General features: G+C 40.1%; 1 protein-coding gene across 2 annotated transcripts in view; it reads left to right on the forward strand.

The window, feature by feature from the left end:
* sema3h (sema domain, immunoglobulin domain (Ig), short basic domain, secreted, (semaphorin) 3H) overlaps positions 1 to 14,698 on the forward strand; it is a 100,301-nt gene extending 85,603 nt beyond the window's left edge. Inside the window, exons 9-18 of one of the 2 annotated variants that reach the window (XM_069526673.1) lie at positions 135 to 204; positions 4,489 to 4,633; positions 4,897 to 4,986; positions 5,434 to 5,563; positions 5,657 to 5,745; positions 6,080 to 6,121; positions 6,808 to 6,965; positions 7,496 to 7,557; positions 8,181 to 8,323; positions 9,118 to 14,698. In XM_069526673.1, the coding sequence (XP_069382774.1) occupies positions 135 to 204; positions 4,489 to 4,633; positions 4,897 to 4,986; positions 5,434 to 5,563; positions 5,657 to 5,745; positions 6,080 to 6,121; positions 6,808 to 6,965; positions 7,496 to 7,557; positions 8,181 to 8,323; positions 9,118 to 9,567 (1,379 nt within the window). In that variant the 3' untranslated portion in view covers positions 9,568 to 14,698. The remainder of the gene's footprint in view (positions 1 to 134; positions 205 to 4,488; positions 4,634 to 4,896; positions 4,987 to 5,433; positions 5,564 to 5,656; positions 5,746 to 6,079; positions 6,122 to 6,807; positions 6,966 to 7,495; positions 7,558 to 8,180; positions 8,324 to 9,117) is intronic. The other variant, XM_069526674.1, reaches the window with a different exon arrangement.
* Positions 14,699 to 17,786: the final 3,088 nt, after the last annotated feature.

A 17,786-nucleotide genomic window follows, 5' to 3' on the forward strand; every position in this document is an offset into this window, starting at 1 on the left:
ACACTAACAAAAACACAAACAACAGATGTATCACTTCTGCTGTAAGGTTTTTATTTATAATGTCTACTGTAGTATTACTAACGTTTATCTATTTTCCTTGTCTTCCTTTCTCATTCCCTATTCTCTCTATCCAGAGGACATCTTTATCCTCCAGGGGAAAGACAAGAAGAACCCTCTCATCTACGGCCTGTTCACCACGTCGAGGTATGTTCCTCTGCAAAACAAAAAACCTCAGAGCTGAGTAACTTCAAATTGTAGTTTATAATTTGCGCACCCTTGTGTTGATAAAAAAAATTCCAGTGGCGTGATGGCTGGGAGGGACTGGGGCTGTCATAAATTTCCACTGGGTGGAGAAATTTTGTTAGTGCACGGATCACTCATAGTGATGCAAAAACACAAAAATCCTTAAAGATATATTAAGACTAGCTGATCCACTAAAACCAAAAGGAATCAAAGCTGCATTACACCAGGGACAGCTACCTCACTGCAGCTCACACATGTCCACAACACTGTCTGCTGCATTGCTGCTCTTGCCAGCCCCGTCTTTCTACCCTGAGTTTGCCTTGGATGATGTCCATAAATAATAATAATCATCCAGCATTGATGAGCGGAGCGAATGGTTGCAGCATCTCTGCCTGCATTGATGAGCGGTGTGGGTAGTTGGATTGTAACTAGAAACAAGGCACATTATATTTGTTTACCTTCAATCAGGAGAGAGTCCACCAGACATTGAAACTATACTGAAATTTGTCAGTTTAAACCCTACAAGCAGTTTTTAAGTGAGTTTGAAACTGTCTTTTTTATGTATCCTTATGTCATAAAAGAGCAAATGAGACAATCATGGAGAAAATTAGCTTTTTCTATAAACTAGAAGATTGATTTTTACTGACAAATGGATTCATATTTTCTGAATCTTTATTTTTATATGAATATGCTGAGTACTGTATTTACATTTTTTAACCATCCCCTTGTCGTGCTTTGGTACTGTTTGCATGTTGAGCAGAGACACAGTGGTCTGAGAAGAGGATGGAAACTGATGCAGTTCTTGTTTCATGTTACATCATCACAGTAGAAACAATCCAAAGAGAGCTGCAGTGTCGCAGTTTGTTTCTTGAACTCGCTACGTGTCTTTTTTTCACTACCAGGTTTTGACAACAGGTGATATTGGAAACACTACGGCTTTCTCCACAGAGGCGCCGTAACCAACGAAAAAAAGTTCCTTATTGTAATGCTACTAATGCTATGATGTCATGACGATAAACGGATCTATTGTATATTTTTTGCATAATCATCACACATTAAATATAGCCTCAACTCGATGACGAGATGACCCATTGCAGCTTCTGACACAGGCGGTGTGTCCACTCTCATATGCTTACATTGCAGCCAGAATGAAAACCAAATGTTTCACATATGAAACGTAATCAGTTTGTCCTGGGCCTTACACAGTTACGTACTTTTGCTGCCCCCAGAGGCAGCAGTAGGTACTGCAGGTGTATAAATGAAACTTGAAATTGAACAGCTGAGTCATTGATTTAAGGGCAGATGTCATGGGGTCAATTATGAGATTTCTCTCTTCTTGTTTCCAAGATGTGAATGATAAAGATTTATACATATAATATAGATGCAGCTTTATATTAACTGTATATGGACCTGGATTATATTGTGATGTGGAGAACTGGTTGAGAGGAGTTGAAAAAAGTTCAGTTTTCATTAAATTTTATCCTTAAATCAAGAAATCAACCACTGCATTGCTCTATAGTTTGCTTCATCATGATTGGAATGAAAGGCAAGACAAGAGAAAATCTGAGCCATGATGTCAACGTGTGTGTGTGTGTGTGTGTGTGTGTGTGTGTGTGTGTGTGTGTGTGTGTGTGTGTGTGGATCTTGACTTGTATCCTCACACACAGTCACCCCAACCCTTTTGAATCAAACTCTCTCATTTCAAGACGCAGCCCATAATATCTCTCTCTGACCTCAAGCTACTTTTAGACCTTGAGAAAAAGAAAGTCATGAGAGAAAAACTACAGAAGACACAAAATACAAAATAATTTTTACCCATATATGGAGGTCAAACCAGAACAACTACATGCTGTGCAACAACAAACTTGATCAAAATCCATGGTAAAACATGGTACATATAAAGCAGAAATGAAATGGGCTTTATTAGTGTGTTTGCAACAGGATTTCTGTTAGTATCTGCAAACTAGTAACAATTAAGTGTGAGAGACATTCATAACATAATCAGAAATACTTTATTGATCCCCAAGGAGAGGGAGAGAAAAATATCTCTGTTACATCTGGAACAGAGCAGTGACATGATAGACGGCAGACAGACATTTAAACACAGAGAGATGAACAGAAAACAGAAGAGAGGTCCTCATTAAGACTGGGTGTTAAAGACAGACAACAGGTGAACAAATACAGTTTGCAGACAAAAAAAAACAAGAATAAAACATAGGCACTGACTGAAAGTGGGTGAAGTATATAAAGTAAGGAAAAACCAGCACAAATGAGCAAGTGAAAGCCAATAGTTTGTTTTTTTCTCCAAACTGACTGACAGCAACACATGCTCTGAGAATAAGCCAGCTTCAGAGCTGGACGCCAGCGCATCTTGGGTTTTGGAAAGTGTGCAAAATCCAAAGCATCACTCAGGGGTGGGGTCCCAACCACTGAAGTGCGGAGTGCAGAAAGGTCATTCCTCCTGAATGGAAACTTCTCTCTATGCTGCAGTAATGATTTCACACACAGATGTTTTTCAGCGGATTTATCCTCTGATTTCTGCTTTTATTCATTTTTTTTAATCCACCTTTTCTTTTTTTATTAATTGTCCATATATCCCATGCAATGTGTTAGACAGAGGTGATTGATTTTATTTTGCTACGGACCCTTACTGTTCTGAAGTGTTTTTTAGGTTTTGTCATTGTCTTTCATTCAATTATATTTCTTCTAATTTAATAATGCATTTGCATATTCAATAATACTTATGTTCATTTGTGTGTTTTGGGTATTTTAAGCAACATTTATGGCTTAACTGATTATCAAAATATGGCAGGTTGTAAATTTCACTGAATATTTTAAGGAGGCTTATGGTTGGGTTTAACAGTAACTACAACCTTTGTCTCTTTCTGTCCATGGAGGTGAATTCTTGCCTTGATTTATAAATGCCCTTCAAACACTGGTACTAATATTCCTACGATAAATTGAGTAATCGCTTTGGTGATTTCTGATTAGTTAGAGGGGATACACAAAGACCCAAAACTTCTGGAAATAATAAATTGTTTTCTCTGCCTTGCAGCCAAAAGGTTTATGGTTCACGTCAGATCCAAAGACATGCAGCTTATAATAATTGTACAATCTAAACTGCCTTGAGATGAGAATGGTTGTTTGTCACTGTACGTCAGCCCTGTGATATGCTGGCAACCTGTAAATGGCTTGTATTTATAAAGCGCTTTTCCAGTCTTATCAACCACTCAAAGAGCTTTACAGAAGAAGTAGCATTTACCTTTTCACACACATTCATTCACACTGTAGACACAGCTGTCAGGGGCCATTTGGGGTTCAGTATCTTGCTCACCAAGGACATTTTGGAATGCAGAGGTGAGATGACCCTCTCTGCCTCAGGGGTGTACCCCGCCTTTTGCCAGATGTCAGCCAATTCTGAATGTGGGCACTTAGTTTCGGATTGGAAAATAGTTAAAAGGGCTCGATTAAAATCCAGCATAGTGAGTCGGAAAATAGAGCACTGAGAACCTTTTTTTTTTTTCAGAGGTGACTCTAAGATAGGAAATCTGTCATTCCACTGCTCACCTTCACATTATGTCAGCCACCAAAATGTGATTCTTGAGAAATGTTTGGAACAGTTTGTCAACAAGTGAATCTACAAGCAAACTATGTATTATTATATTTGTGTTAACATTGGATTTTATTTGGATGTAACTATCAGCAGTGTCGGCTTTGCAGAAGTTTTGCAGTTGTTGTCATCAGAGATTCCTGATAAATCAGTCACAGTATAATTTTTACAACTCTACAGTATGTGTCAGCTGTGTAAACTGAGTGAAACCACTGTGTGACCGTTACAATCGCAACAGGGCCTTTCTAGCTGTTCTGTTTCTAGCAGCTCTGCCCATAAAACACTGCTGGAATCTTTAACTCTGACACACTTTGCCAAAAATGTAAACCATGACCTTAACTGCAGTGGATGGGATGTGTTGTGGTTCGATGATGTGCTAAAAGCAGAGTGTTCATCCAAGCTGAACTTTGGTTTGGAGCAGATTCACTGCGTGTTTGAGATGAAAAGCCACAATGACTCAAGAGTTTTTCATATCACATCCTTCTTTAACTTACAGCTTAGAGACCATGGCAGCCGTGCTCAGCCCATGCTTTTACTAATGAATGCTGGATGAGGGTTGCTGTTAATGACTCCTCTCTTTCCTTCCTTCCTTCCTTCCTTCCTCCCTTCCTTCCTTCCTCCTTGTTCATCCTCAGTGATATTCTGAATGGTTCGGCTGTGTGCGTTTACCGGATGGAGGATATCGTTCGGGCTTTTAAGGGAAATTTCTTACACAAGGAGGGGCCTCAGTATAAGTGGGCAGAGTTTACAGGCAAGGTGCCCTACCCACGACCAGGAACTGTAAGTTAAACCTCTAAACAGCTTTCATTTAGGCAATGTTTTATTTTTATAAACATGTAAAAACCCTCACAAACTAGTGTTTGAAGTTATACAGTTTACAAAAAAGCATAAAGGTACCAAATGCACCTTGATGACTACACCCAGTCACTGTGACATAGCCAATAAATGTAGCAAAATAATCTACTTGATTTTAATATAAATGACACCATGTTTTCTTTATGTCTCCTTCTGACATTTTTCTTCTTTCTTTTTCTCTCTGTCAGTGTCCGAGCAGCACATATGGAAGCTACAGTTCGACCAGAGAGTATCCTGACGACGTCATCTTCTTCAGCAGGACACACCCACTGCTGCAGGTTCAGCTGATGATTCACATTATTTAATAATAATAATAATATAAGTAAACTTTATTTATATTCCAGTTTTTAAAGCAAAGTAACAAAGTGCCTTATAAGACAAAGTGATCATTTATCAAAAGAAGTACAAGAACAGAAAGAAAGGAAGAAGTACATACCACAAGTCAAGTAAAATCACATTTATAAAAATATGTTAAGTGTGGATTATTTCATGGAGGTTAACGGAATGGATTTCCACTTAACTTGGTGGAATGATGTGGTATGAGTCAGAGAAGAATGCATTAAATATTGGTGTGAATCCGGATCAGGGGACAGATCCAGGAATTTTTTATCATCAATTTCTGTAACATTGCGATATTTTTTCCCCAAGTTCTTAAAGTAGATTAAATCTTCACCAGCACTGAGTGATGAAATTTTTTAAATACATTTTAAACTTTATTGCTCTAGGAAAATGTGCTACCACTGGGAGAGCGCCCACTCCTGGTCAGAGTGGGTGTCCACTACAAGTTCAGCAAATTGCTGGTGGACAGAGTGGAGGCGGTGGACGGCACCTATGACGTTCTGTTCATCGGCACAGGTAGAGTGTGTGCAATGGACTCTTTCTCTAAGTTTCCAAAGGTTTAGGTTTGTGCTTTAACCCTGAGGTGAAAGTTGTGTTTTTTTGCTGCAGACTCTGGTCTGGTGCTGAAAGCCATCCATCTGCCCCGAGAACACGGTCAGAGTCATGAGGTCACTCTGGAGCAGCTCCAGGTCTTTCAGGTACAACAAACAAACACAGTGTTGTACCAGAGATTTTACTGCAAACCACTGTATCATTGTTTCTGTACAATCTGAACATTAACTCACAGACATTTGAAACATGCACTTATTTTTTATCAGTTAGACTATCAAGTATTAATGCAGAGTAGACTTCAAGTCAGTCTGCATTCAAAACAGCATGATAGCTTAATGTTTAATAAACCATTTCATTCCATACATAATTAATAAAAAGAATATCTATCCATCTATCTATCTATCTATCTATCTATCTATCTATCTATCTATCTACTGTTAAGTTTTAAATTTTATGTGTTTGCTTCTCTCTCGTTCATAGCACAAATCGCCTGTGACAGCCATGACACTCTCAAAGAAAAAGGTAACAGATGAAAAGATATGGAGAAAAAACCTAACTTTGAAACTTCCACACTCTCACACACACACACAGGCATGCACGAATGTAGACATGCACATGCTCACACACACAAAACATCACACTTTACACTCACATCTCCACCTTATATCTCCAAGGACAGCTTCATCACCAGTTGCTATGGTTACTCCACCTCAGTCAGAGCAGTAATGAAGAGATGCCACACACACCGCACACACACACACACACAGAAATACACCTTGTATTATTAAAATTGTCTGGGTTCATGAAAAACACATCGCACAAACACACCCAGAAGATTAAAAGCATCAAGATAAAAAGTACATTTGTTTCTTTCTCCCCTTCCCTCTTTCTCTCTCTCTTTTTATCTCTCTCACACACAATCAGGCCACATTGACATTGTTACACTGTGAGCTAGATGTGTGACTCAGAGGTTGAGGATGAATCTGGTTTTGCTTTTGATTGTCAGTGTGTCTCTGTTTTTTGGGAGCAAATGAAATACCCATTTTCTCTCATGGCTCTCTATTTAACTCTTCTCCTCCCCCTACTCTTTCCTGCTTCCATTCCTCCTTCCCTCTTTCTCCACCATCCTTCACTCCCCTTTCCAACCATCTTTGTTCGTCTGACTCTATTTCTCTTTGTCTCCTCCCCCCCTCCTTCTCCTCCTCCAGCAGTGGTTGTTTGTGGGCTCCAGGGAGGGTGTGTCCCAGCTCGCCTTGTACCAGTGTGAGTTGTATGGTCAGGCGTGTGCTGAGTGCTGCCTGGCCAGAGATCCCTACTGCACCTGGGACGGACACGCGTGCAGCCCCTACATGCCCACTGTGCGCAGGTATAGTGAATTACTACAGATCTGCTCAGAACCATATCCCGTTTACTGGAAATCACTGACAAATTCAATTATTTTTCTCTGGATAACAAACATGTGGATTTGATCCTTTAAACCAAAATAGTTTATAGTTTGAAACACGACCAAAGCTACATCTCAATTACATCTTTCAGATCATTCTGATTAAATTTTAAGCATTTTTTCCACTTGAACAACATTTTCCATGAAATGCAAAGATGCCAATCATTTTTTGGGGGAACTTTCCCTCAGTGTCACCTTCGTCACCATAAGCCAAGATCTCCACTGCCAGCACAAAATTTAAAAACATAAAAGCTCAATTGGCATTAAATTTGTTTAGTAAATTGATTCTCCCAAGTAGATTTAATTATGAGTGGTGTTTTCTGCACCACAACATTCAGGACAAACTTCTGTTGTTTTCATTTGGTTCCATGTAACACTCTGTTACAGGATGAATTTGCATTGCAGCCTCCAGGAGACCAGAAGGTGACAAGTTTATTACTTTTTCTCCACAGGAGGAATGCTCGTCATTTAGGGGAGGAGGAGGATCCGCTAACTCAGTGTGTCAGACAGGGAGGTGAGGAACCAATACACTGTTCAACATGTTTGTTCACTGATACAGCGTGAATGCAAAGTAACAGCATCAAAGTAAGTTTTATTTGAAATAGCTTAGAAGTAGAGAACATTTTATATCATAAAAGCTCTACAGCTTAAAACACACTGATAGTAAATCCCTGATAAATAGTTAAGTTTATACATTCCACCAATCCATTGTCTTCCTCTTGTCTGGGCCTGGGTCACAAAGGTAGCCGGCCAAGTAGGCCTCCCTGGCCATGCTTTCCAGATGTTCCTTGGAGATCTTGAGGCGTTCCCAGGCCAGATGGGATAAATAATCAATAACTCACCACAATACCACTGAATTTACATTGTTAACATAAATTCCATAAATATAATAAAAAAGGCAAAATACTGTGACGACAGAAACAATCATCTTTTGGCAAAAGAGAGGAAACACATTTAAACTTAAAAAAATAAATAAAAAGTCTTTAGGTCAAATGACAACATGCTAACAAATGGGCAGAACTTGTAAAACATATCGGACTCCAACCCTGTTGATCAAAAAGTTCTGGACTTGTTTCTTTTGTTGTCTCTGTTGGAAACACAGTAAATCAAGCTGTCACATCTTTTTCTCACTGTCAGCCGTGCTGCAGGTGGAGGCGGAACAGAGGGTGATGATGGTTGCTGAGGGTAACAGCACATACCTGGAATGTCTCCCTCGATCCAGACATGCTGCTGTTACCTGGTACAAACAGGCTGGAGAGAACAGTCCTGAACTAAACCAGGTAATCACACACCCATTCGCCTGTTATACCTTTTTTATTTTTTAACTTTTTAAAAATAAATACAGGAGAATCTTGTAGGTTGCATGATGTAACTTTATGAAACTTTTTTCTCATATCTTTCGAGGAAATATGCACCTAAGCATATCTTAAGGTGGAGAGGTGCTGTCAAAGTTTTCTGTGACTCATTGAGCAGCCTGCCACCAGTGCAAAGATATTCTTGATACATTTTTCTTTCCATTCTAACCAACCAGAGAAGGGGTGGGAGATCACAGCTGTCAATCTTTTTATAAACATGCCTCTGGTCAACTGGTCCTCTCGCACTGAGGCTTAACACTAAATGTCTTCATGGTTGAATCACAGGTTAGCAAGCTCCCGAGACAGCGAACATGATGAGGATGCCGGTGAAGGGCTGGGCCAGGGCCGTCTGCCTTCAGGGCTCCTCTGTGGCCTCGCTCCTGGGTGGAGTGTTCCAGGGTTAGGGAGAGGGAGGGGTGGGTGGAGCTGAGTGGCTCAAGTGGTTTGAACTTGAGCCTCACAGTCATGCTAGCATGATCTCCAGAGCTTGTATGCAGTAGTTTTGAGTTTGTCCAACACTTGAATGTTCTGAAACCATCCTCAGCACCAGAATAAATATCAATCAGATAAGAACTACCGAAAGCCCATGTCCCATACATCAACATGGAGGAGGCAGGGTTCATGGCCTTTAATGCAAACAGCCAGTAGGAGCTGTCGTATCTTCCATCTTTGCACTTGGTGTAGCACTCATCATTCATCTAATCTGTCTCACCACTAAGGTGGTAACAGGTGACCAGCTGGTGGTTATCGAGCGGGGTGTTCTGATTCGTCGAGCCGAGCTGTCTCATAGTGGCGTCTACCACTGCCAGGTGGAGGAGCATGGCTACCACTGGACCGCCGTCACTGTTCGTCTCGCCGTCTGGAGCGCCTCGGCCAACCACCTCGTCGCTTCCTGGTCCACCTCATCCTATCAGAGCAGGGGACCCCAGCCCTGGTATGAGGACGTGATGGCGCTGATTCACCCGGGAAATCTTGGCCAGCACTGCAGGGCCCTGGGATACCGCCCCCCGCGCAACCACCGTCGTCATGGTGACATGATGGTGGAGCCAAACAAGGAGAAAGGAAGAGGAGACAGGCACAAGCACGGGGGAGAACGGGGAGGGGGAGGAAGAGCAGCAGGGAGGAAGAGCAGGAGCAAGCCTCAGCAGAGGGCGCCAAGAAGCGCTTGAATATGTTGCGGAGCAGTAGGGAGGATTTTCAGTGAAGCGCACACATTTATGTTACATATACGTGAATACACACACATACATAGACACAGACACACACACACTTAATACACTGAGACACACACATACTGTATGTACAGAGACTACGTCATGAGCATGCACTTACTTACTTACCAATAAAAAAGGCATCATTACTTACTTTTCGTAAACTAAGCTACACAAAGAACTGAAGTATGTACAGGAGGATGTGAACAGCAAAGACTGTTTGACCTGGACAGAGACTTTGTTAATACAAAAGAAAGTAGATGCATGCTGAATGAAGGATGAGCAGCATGTCCAGATCACTCAGTTTGACTGACTCTGTCTCGTGACAAGGACGTGTAAAAGGAATGCTTTGAATTTACATCCTCTACAGAAAAACATGAAATAGGAGTCATGTTCCAGAAGTTTAGCAATTGAAAAAAAATAATCCAACCCATATGAAATGATTGCTGCCTTAAAGGACCATAGTTTTCTGAATGTTTTTGCCCATTAATTACAAATCATGTCACTTATGCTCTAAAAGAGAACAGATGTTTTTAGATTGATTTCCTACCTTCCAGGCAGACACTGGTTTCCATTGATTTTCATGTGCAGAAACTTAAAAAATGCAACATGTTGCCTTTTTTGGGTTAAAAGTAATTTAATTGCAGTTGCAAGAAACATTTTTCAAACCTTCTGTTTTGTTTAGCTGAAATTTCAAGGATACTCCATCCGTCAATGGAGAACTGAGGCCACATCCATACTACTTTGTTTAAAAAAGCATCAGCTCTGCAACGTATACGTCCACCCTACTCCAGAGTTGTAGAGCCATTAAAACGGAGAAGTTTGTAAACGCTTCTGGCCCTATTTTATTTTGAAAATGAACTATCTTGTAGTCTGGATGGGCAGAAACTGAGATGTCTGGAAACAATGACATAGATGCTTGCAACTGTTTGCTGACTGGGTCTTTTCAGTCACGACATATTTGCTAAATTGTCAGGCTTCTATCACATGACCCCCTTCTGTAAGAAAAGAAAATGGAAACCTCATTGATCTAAATACAGTAATTGATAATTAAAGGGCTAAAATCTTCAGAATTTAATTATTAGTTATCAATGTAATGTAAACACAGAAGCAACTTTGAAAAAGTAATGATTTAGATTGTGAATAGCACTTAGTTTGAATATGTAACAGTTTATCATGAAGTCCCTTCAGCAATTCACCTAAAACGAGAGCCTTTGGTTTGTTGAGGTAGGCGGAGTCTGACCACAAGATTACTGACCGTGACCACAAAGATGAAAGGGATCGACGGCTTTGATGAGGTTACAGATCTACTTTCCCAGGTCGTTAGTGTTGTGTGTTGCTGCCGTACAAATGCACCACAGGAGATGTTTCCATTATGTTCTCCTCAGTGTTTGTTTCAGTCCATAGCTGCACTTATTTTATGCCACGCAGCAAAAAGCTGTTCAGCACAGGTGTGGTGAGCCAAATGAAGGTGGATGTGGTGTGTTTTGTAAAGCCAGAAAAAAATGCTCAGTCCTATTTTGAGTTTTGGTTGGTTTCAGTGTACAGATGCAAGAAACATGTTAAGGTTTATTCTCTGTGCAACAAAAGTAACGTCTGCACATCATGTCCAGTCTACAGACAAATCAACACATCTTTGTTTTTGCGTTTCTGAAACAAAATGATGTTGCCGCTCATATATGAGGCACAGTCAGGCCTTTATAGTAACTCAATAAAAGTCATAATTAGACTGAGCCAGCTTGATCCAAGATTAAAGTACTGAACATATAAAATAGAATACAGGAAAAAAACACACAAAAAAGTAAAACTAAAATACAGTGTACAATGCAAATTCAAATACAAACTGGATATTGTGTGGCTCTGTTTCCATTGGACAAAAATCATTTAATGTTATTCAGGTGGTGACAGTTAACACTACTGAATCATCAGAAAAGATTTCCAGTCATGTTGGATACGACATGGACGGTGAACTTGAACTATGGCAAGACTGTACAGAACATGCATGTTTCTCGAACTACGGCTCGGGGCCCAAAATGGACCGAGTGTGACTTTGAAGAGGTGGAGTGTTCCGTTGCATGAGAACGTGAGAAAGTGCTTAACATAAAGAGGATCTGAGCGACTTCACTGACTTTTCAAAGCTGTAAATTGTGATTTGTTCTTAATGTTAAAATGTTAAACATCCCATCTTGTTCCATGTCTATTTAACATTCTGCTTATTTATTTGTTTATTCATCTGGAGTGAAAATCCTTGTTTCGCACATTGTGAGGTCAGTTTTTTTGGGAAACGCTTTAAGCTCTCCTTCAGGTTTGAAGACTGGATACTTATTTAACAAATGTGTTTGTTGGTCTTTGTATACTCTAATCTTTTTCTTTTCTTTTTGTTTTTACTAAATTTCCAGAGAATCTTGCCCAAGTGTATTTACGTCTTGGAATATCTGATATAAACAGTCAGCTGATATGGTGATAGTTCTGTTGTTCATAGATCAGACTGTATAAGAGGTGAACATATCGAATGCTTCTGACGTTTATTGGTTGACATGAGAGGATGGAGTAGGACCAAGAGAAAGCCAGACAGCCTGAGTGAATTAAAACTTGAAAATTTACTCTGTATGCTTACTGGAAGAAGATGTGTTTATATGCTTGGTTAAGTCCAATAATTACAGCCTCTCGTATTTTCGTATATTTAGTTTCATCCCACAATGATGATGCTGAGCACGCAATCGTGTCTATATTAAATCTATATGACCTCAGTTCCTTTGCTCATCTGGCTTTACGCATGTGTGTATGTAGCCTTGTTTTACTATGTTTGTGGGGTTTGGAAGTTAGAACCCCACTATATTTGGGGTCCAACAGCTTTGTGGGGACATACTTGCTGGACTCTTCATGCTTCATGTTTGAGGATTTACTTTTTAGTTTAGGTAGGACTAGAATTAGGTTAAGATTAAGATTAAGTGTTCAGTTGCGATGGTTAAGGTTAGATTAAGGACAGAATGTTGTTAGGGGATGTGCAGTGTGTCTGTGTGTGTGAGTGTGTATATATCTTCTTGTATGTTTGAAATTTGTGGGATTGAAGTGAGAGGGTCTGAAGTCCAGCTGTTCAGAGGTTTGGAGCAATGAATCTGAGACACTTTTGATGCAGAAAGCCAAATAAACCAAAACGACTCAGAGCAGCGAGAGCCTGCAGAGCATTAACATGGGCTTGGCTTCTTGGCGTCTTGGCTTTGGCCACATGAAAGAGCTAACCAGTGCTGAGCTGGTTCTGTATGAGAGTGTTTAAAGAAAGAGAACGAAAGAGGGTTTATGGGGAAGTATGTGACTCTGAGGTGCTGTTGAAAGTGTGAAAGTGTCAGATATAGCCTTGTCTCAAAAATAAAAGGGTGCATGTGGGCGAACGTGAAGCGAGCAGCGTGATCCAAATGAATTCAAGATTTGTGTTCTCGTGCTGCTGTCAAGTAGATAATTTAGAGCAAATACAAGTAAACAGGTGTTTCATGGTGTTAACAGCAGATACAGAGTGTTTGCACTTTAGACAGGCACCCTGCCTTTAGTAAAAACTGTCCCTGGGATACACTGTTAATGTTGACAGCTAAATGAGCCTCCACTGATAAACTGAGTTGTAATTTTTTTTTAAATATTTGTTGTTATATCTTGTTCCTACACTTTCTGTCCATATATACCACATAAATAGCTAAGGTGTAGTGTTAAATACAAATCTTTACAGTTTACAGTTAAAGGGTGTCTTCAAACATAAACGTCCAGACCAAGGTCTGAATCAAGGTTCATGTCTTTGTTTCATTTGATCCAGTTAGTTTTGGCTTCACATTGTAATTTAGGGAGCGGACTAAACCTCTTTGTAAAGACATTTTCAAACAGACCCTGCGGAGGTTCTCCAGAAAATTTGATCAGGACTTTCTCCGCAGGTTTTCTTTCACACATGCATAAGACTGCCCAGACGTGTTCACAAGGGCAACAAATTCTCCACAGGATTAACGTCTGATGTCACTGTATTGTCTGTATTGACTGTATTATTACCTTCATCACAAACTTCAAGTGCAGTGATACTAGTTCAAATGAACGTCCTCGTCATTCAAACATTGTATTCTCAGAGGTGAAGACTAAGCAATAGAGTGAGCCTTCAAAACTGTGATTTAACTTCCTCTATTATTAAATTCTGTGTCAACTTCCTGCAATTGGATCAAAACTTTGAACTGTCCAAAAAATGTTTTATCACTGCAAAAGATCCAAACCAAAGTCGAGTTTGATGCAGACCGACACCACCTCTCTAAAGTCAGACTAAAGTTTGGGGGATGTGATCTGGATCCAAGGCACCTTTCACACCTAATCATTTGGTTCACACTAAACTGAAAAGTCTAAGGGTCTGGACTAAACTTACAAATAGGTGTAAGCGCCCTCAGATGAGTAGATTGAGACACTCACACCACCAATGATAGCTGATAGGTATGATGTTGATTCGCCCTCAGGCAACATTGTGTTGTGTAGGCTGTGCAAAGATTTCGACAATCGCTGCTTACCACAACACACACTCTCAGGCCAACAAGCCAAATGTGATGCATTAGCTCTCAAACCTCCATGCGGCCTGTGAGAAGACGCCAACGTTGATTTAATTTGGAGCACACTGCCTGTTCAGATTTAGTTTGTCTGTCGCATAAAAATGAACCAGATGTAACAACAATCTCAAAAATGATCACGTTTGTTTAAATTCCCGCTTGTGAATATTGTCTATATGAGATTGTTTAAAGTGTGTAAATATTATATACTGTATGTGTGTGTGTTTCGATCCAAACACCACATGTACAGGAGGCTGAACTGACATGACATTTTAACGGTGAACCATTTAATTTTAGTGTTTCACTTGAAGACGTGGTGCAGAGCTGCTCCTCATTCATTACAATGGCCTCATGTGTTTCCTTTTGTTGCTGTATATACATCTCAGTGCCAATAGTAGACTGTGACTTTCCACAATGACTTCTCTGCAGACAGAATGAAACTGTCATCAAATGATTTCCTCTGTAGTGTGCAGACTTTGTTTTTCTCTCAGTAAATGTATTGGTCTGCTTTCAAAATGTTATGCTTGTGTTTGGTGATTTATTGTGCCTTTAACAAATCCACACACTACACACAAAGTCAAGTGAAACAAAAATGTGGCTTCAAAATGTGTTTGATGGCACACTTACTGCGGATGCTAAGTTCTTCCACTATGAAGCTATTGAAACAGGGTCAACCTCCTCAAAGACTGTGTAACAGACTGATCATCACAGTTTCAATTGCCAGAAGCAGACCCAGTAAGTTCAAGAGTTCTGTACATTAGTGCTGTCAGTTTTTCCAAAAATGTTATAGATATGTTATAAGGGAGTTACATAGTACAAAGACGACAAACAGCTTCATCTGTGATTGATGCTTTGTCATCTGAAGTGTAGAACCCAAAATACCTCCACACGCAGCTTCTCAGATGCTGCTGGTGGCTTTGACTGCGAGCGTCCTCCATTTTTAAAGCAAAACCACGTAACAATACTAGTTTCCTGGACTGATAGATCAAGGTGACAGAGATCACCCCCTTCTCGATCAGGAGACAAACTATTTCGGACAGTCTGCATGTGCTTCTAGACAATATAGTTTGAATTCTAACGGGTCATAACAGGTGGAATACAAGTACAAGTCAATTCTAGAACCTTTAAAACCCAGTAAAACTCATCCCATTTTCACCAACACTCACTTTGTATGCACAAGTCATACAATTACATACTCACAACTGGTTAGTATTCTTCAAAGGTTTTTGAGTTAAAGGTCCAGTGTGTAAGATTTCGGTCAAAGGGATCTATTGGCAGAAATTTAATGTAGAATAATCCTCATGATGTTTTCACTAGTTCGTTTCATCTAAATTGTATGAATTATAGTTTTCTTTACCCCAGAGAAGACCCTTTATATCTAAATTCTTTATATATACATTGAGGGGGTCCTCTTTACGGAGACTGCCATGTTTTTTACATTAGTCCAGACTGGACAAACTAAACACCTTTTGAGTTTTATGACAACTGAAGGTTACCACAGGTTCTTTTTCATGTTTGGAAGGAGAGGGTGAGGTGAGGGGTGTTCAGCTGCAACATGCAACTTCACCACTAGATGTACGTAAATCCTTCACACTGTACCTTTAAGACTAGGGATGTCACGACACAAAAAATGTAATAGTCAATGTCCATACCGTTTTCGATGTTTTTAACAAGCACTCAGCATGAGATGACAAAATGACTCATCTACCATTTTACTTTTCCCTCACAGCTCAAACAACCAGGAAGTCTTATTTTCACCATTTTGCTCATAAAAGTGCCTTTTTGGTGTAATGAGGGGTTTGTGTGCACCTCACTGCGGCATCTCTTTCAGTGAAGTTTTTATGCTCAACAAAACTCTCAGCTCATGTTTTACGATTGAATTTTACAGCTTACTGCAACGCACGGTTTTCTGAGAACTTATTCCTGCGGACTTGAAGGATGCCACAGTTACTGAGTATATTTACACAGACGCCTCTAATTGATGATGTTCTTTCCTCGGACTTGAAACCAGTCAATCTTCTGGTTGAGCATTCCGAAAGAATCTCCTAAATTGGCAATCTACAAAAAAAAAAGAAAAGTCACTGAAATTTCTTGCCAAAGGCCACAATTTTCCTCTCAGGTTTTAGAGACACATCTTGTACGTGTGACCACGTCTACACATCATGCCACCAGGGGCAACAGGCAGAGAGCTGCTGCACAACAACCTCCTCCATCAGCCCAGTGTGGCTATACACCCTATCGCGTTCACCTACTATCATTATAAATTCTATATATAGCAATAAATAATACAAATAATAATATCTATATAACAATTACAACATAGGATGAAGATTAACCCAGTAATTCATGTATGCATCCTATGTAACACGTATATCCTCTCTAACAGAACACTGTAGGCCGTAACCCTGAGGGAACATCTGTAATATAACTGTTCACTATCTCAACTCAAGGCTCATATCTTTTACAAACGTAGATCTCTGCTACGACCTTGGTTCCTATGGCAACTGCCGGTGGAGACGGGGCCAGCTGGACCCTATCAGTGTCTTCACTGCTATCAGAGTGAGACAGACATTTAACTGCAGTTTTTAATGTGACCTGTGGAAGTGTGTTTGGGAAGAGAGAAGTAGAATAGAGTTTGATTCAAAGCCAATTTGGACAAAACGCTGTGTCAAGATGTCAGTATTTTGCTGGAAAATAATTTAAAATATCTTTTAACCCACTGCATTATTTGCCATGCGCTGACTTGAGAACATCACAAGCCTTTTTCAGACTTCAAATCCAGAGGATGTCCACACAATCGGGTCTGAACCTTCTCTGGATTTTGTCTATAACATATCAACGATGCAGCAGGAAATTCTCCACTCAGACATGTAGAAGTAGAGACATATTCACAACAACATAGAAATCTCTGAGGTATTCAGGCGGGGGTGGTGCAGCATGCAGACGAAGGATGTTACATATAAATTCCACTGCGGAGATCATGTTTTTGTTTACAGCACATTGCACTGGTGTCTGTCCTTATCACCAAAAAGTCTCATCTTTCTTGATGTCTTCAATATGGCACCACTTTTTCATCCTGAGGTATTGATTTTCTTTTTGTTTGTCTCTTAATTGTTGTGTTCGAAATGTCATCAATACGCTCTCTTGCTTCCAGTGAATCCTCTGGATGATGTCCTGCTATTTTCTCCATGGGCGCATTCGTACATTCTCAGAGTTTTTACTTTAAGTGGTTGGGAGGAGAAACTCCAGAAATAGTCCAGAGGCTCTCACTCAGATATTTGTGTTTTCACATGCAGCCTCTCTGGAGAATTTCCAGAGATTATCCTGTGTTCAGTTCACGTCCGAAAGCAGCTATACTTTCAGTTATTGTGCCACTGCAAAACAATTGCATTGGAGTTACATTAGTGTATTTCCTTATTCCTTTACAGTATTCCTGGACATGTGAAGGCAGTTTCCTGACTGAGGGAGAGACAACGAGCAGGTTTATGGGTCTTTGTAGTCATTTCAGTTGCCGATGCAGTGTGCAGCTTTTATTATGGAAAGAATGCATCTGTATAAAGACATGTGCTTCCAATCTCTAATTTTCCCAAAAATTTCCATTAATGTGAA

This window comes from Paralichthys olivaceus, chromosome 6, assembly GCF_024713975.1.
Source record: "Paralichthys olivaceus isolate ysfri-2021 chromosome 6, ASM2471397v2, whole genome shotgun sequence".
Taxonomy (NCBI): domain Eukaryota; kingdom Metazoa; phylum Chordata; class Actinopteri; order Pleuronectiformes; family Paralichthyidae; genus Paralichthys; species Paralichthys olivaceus.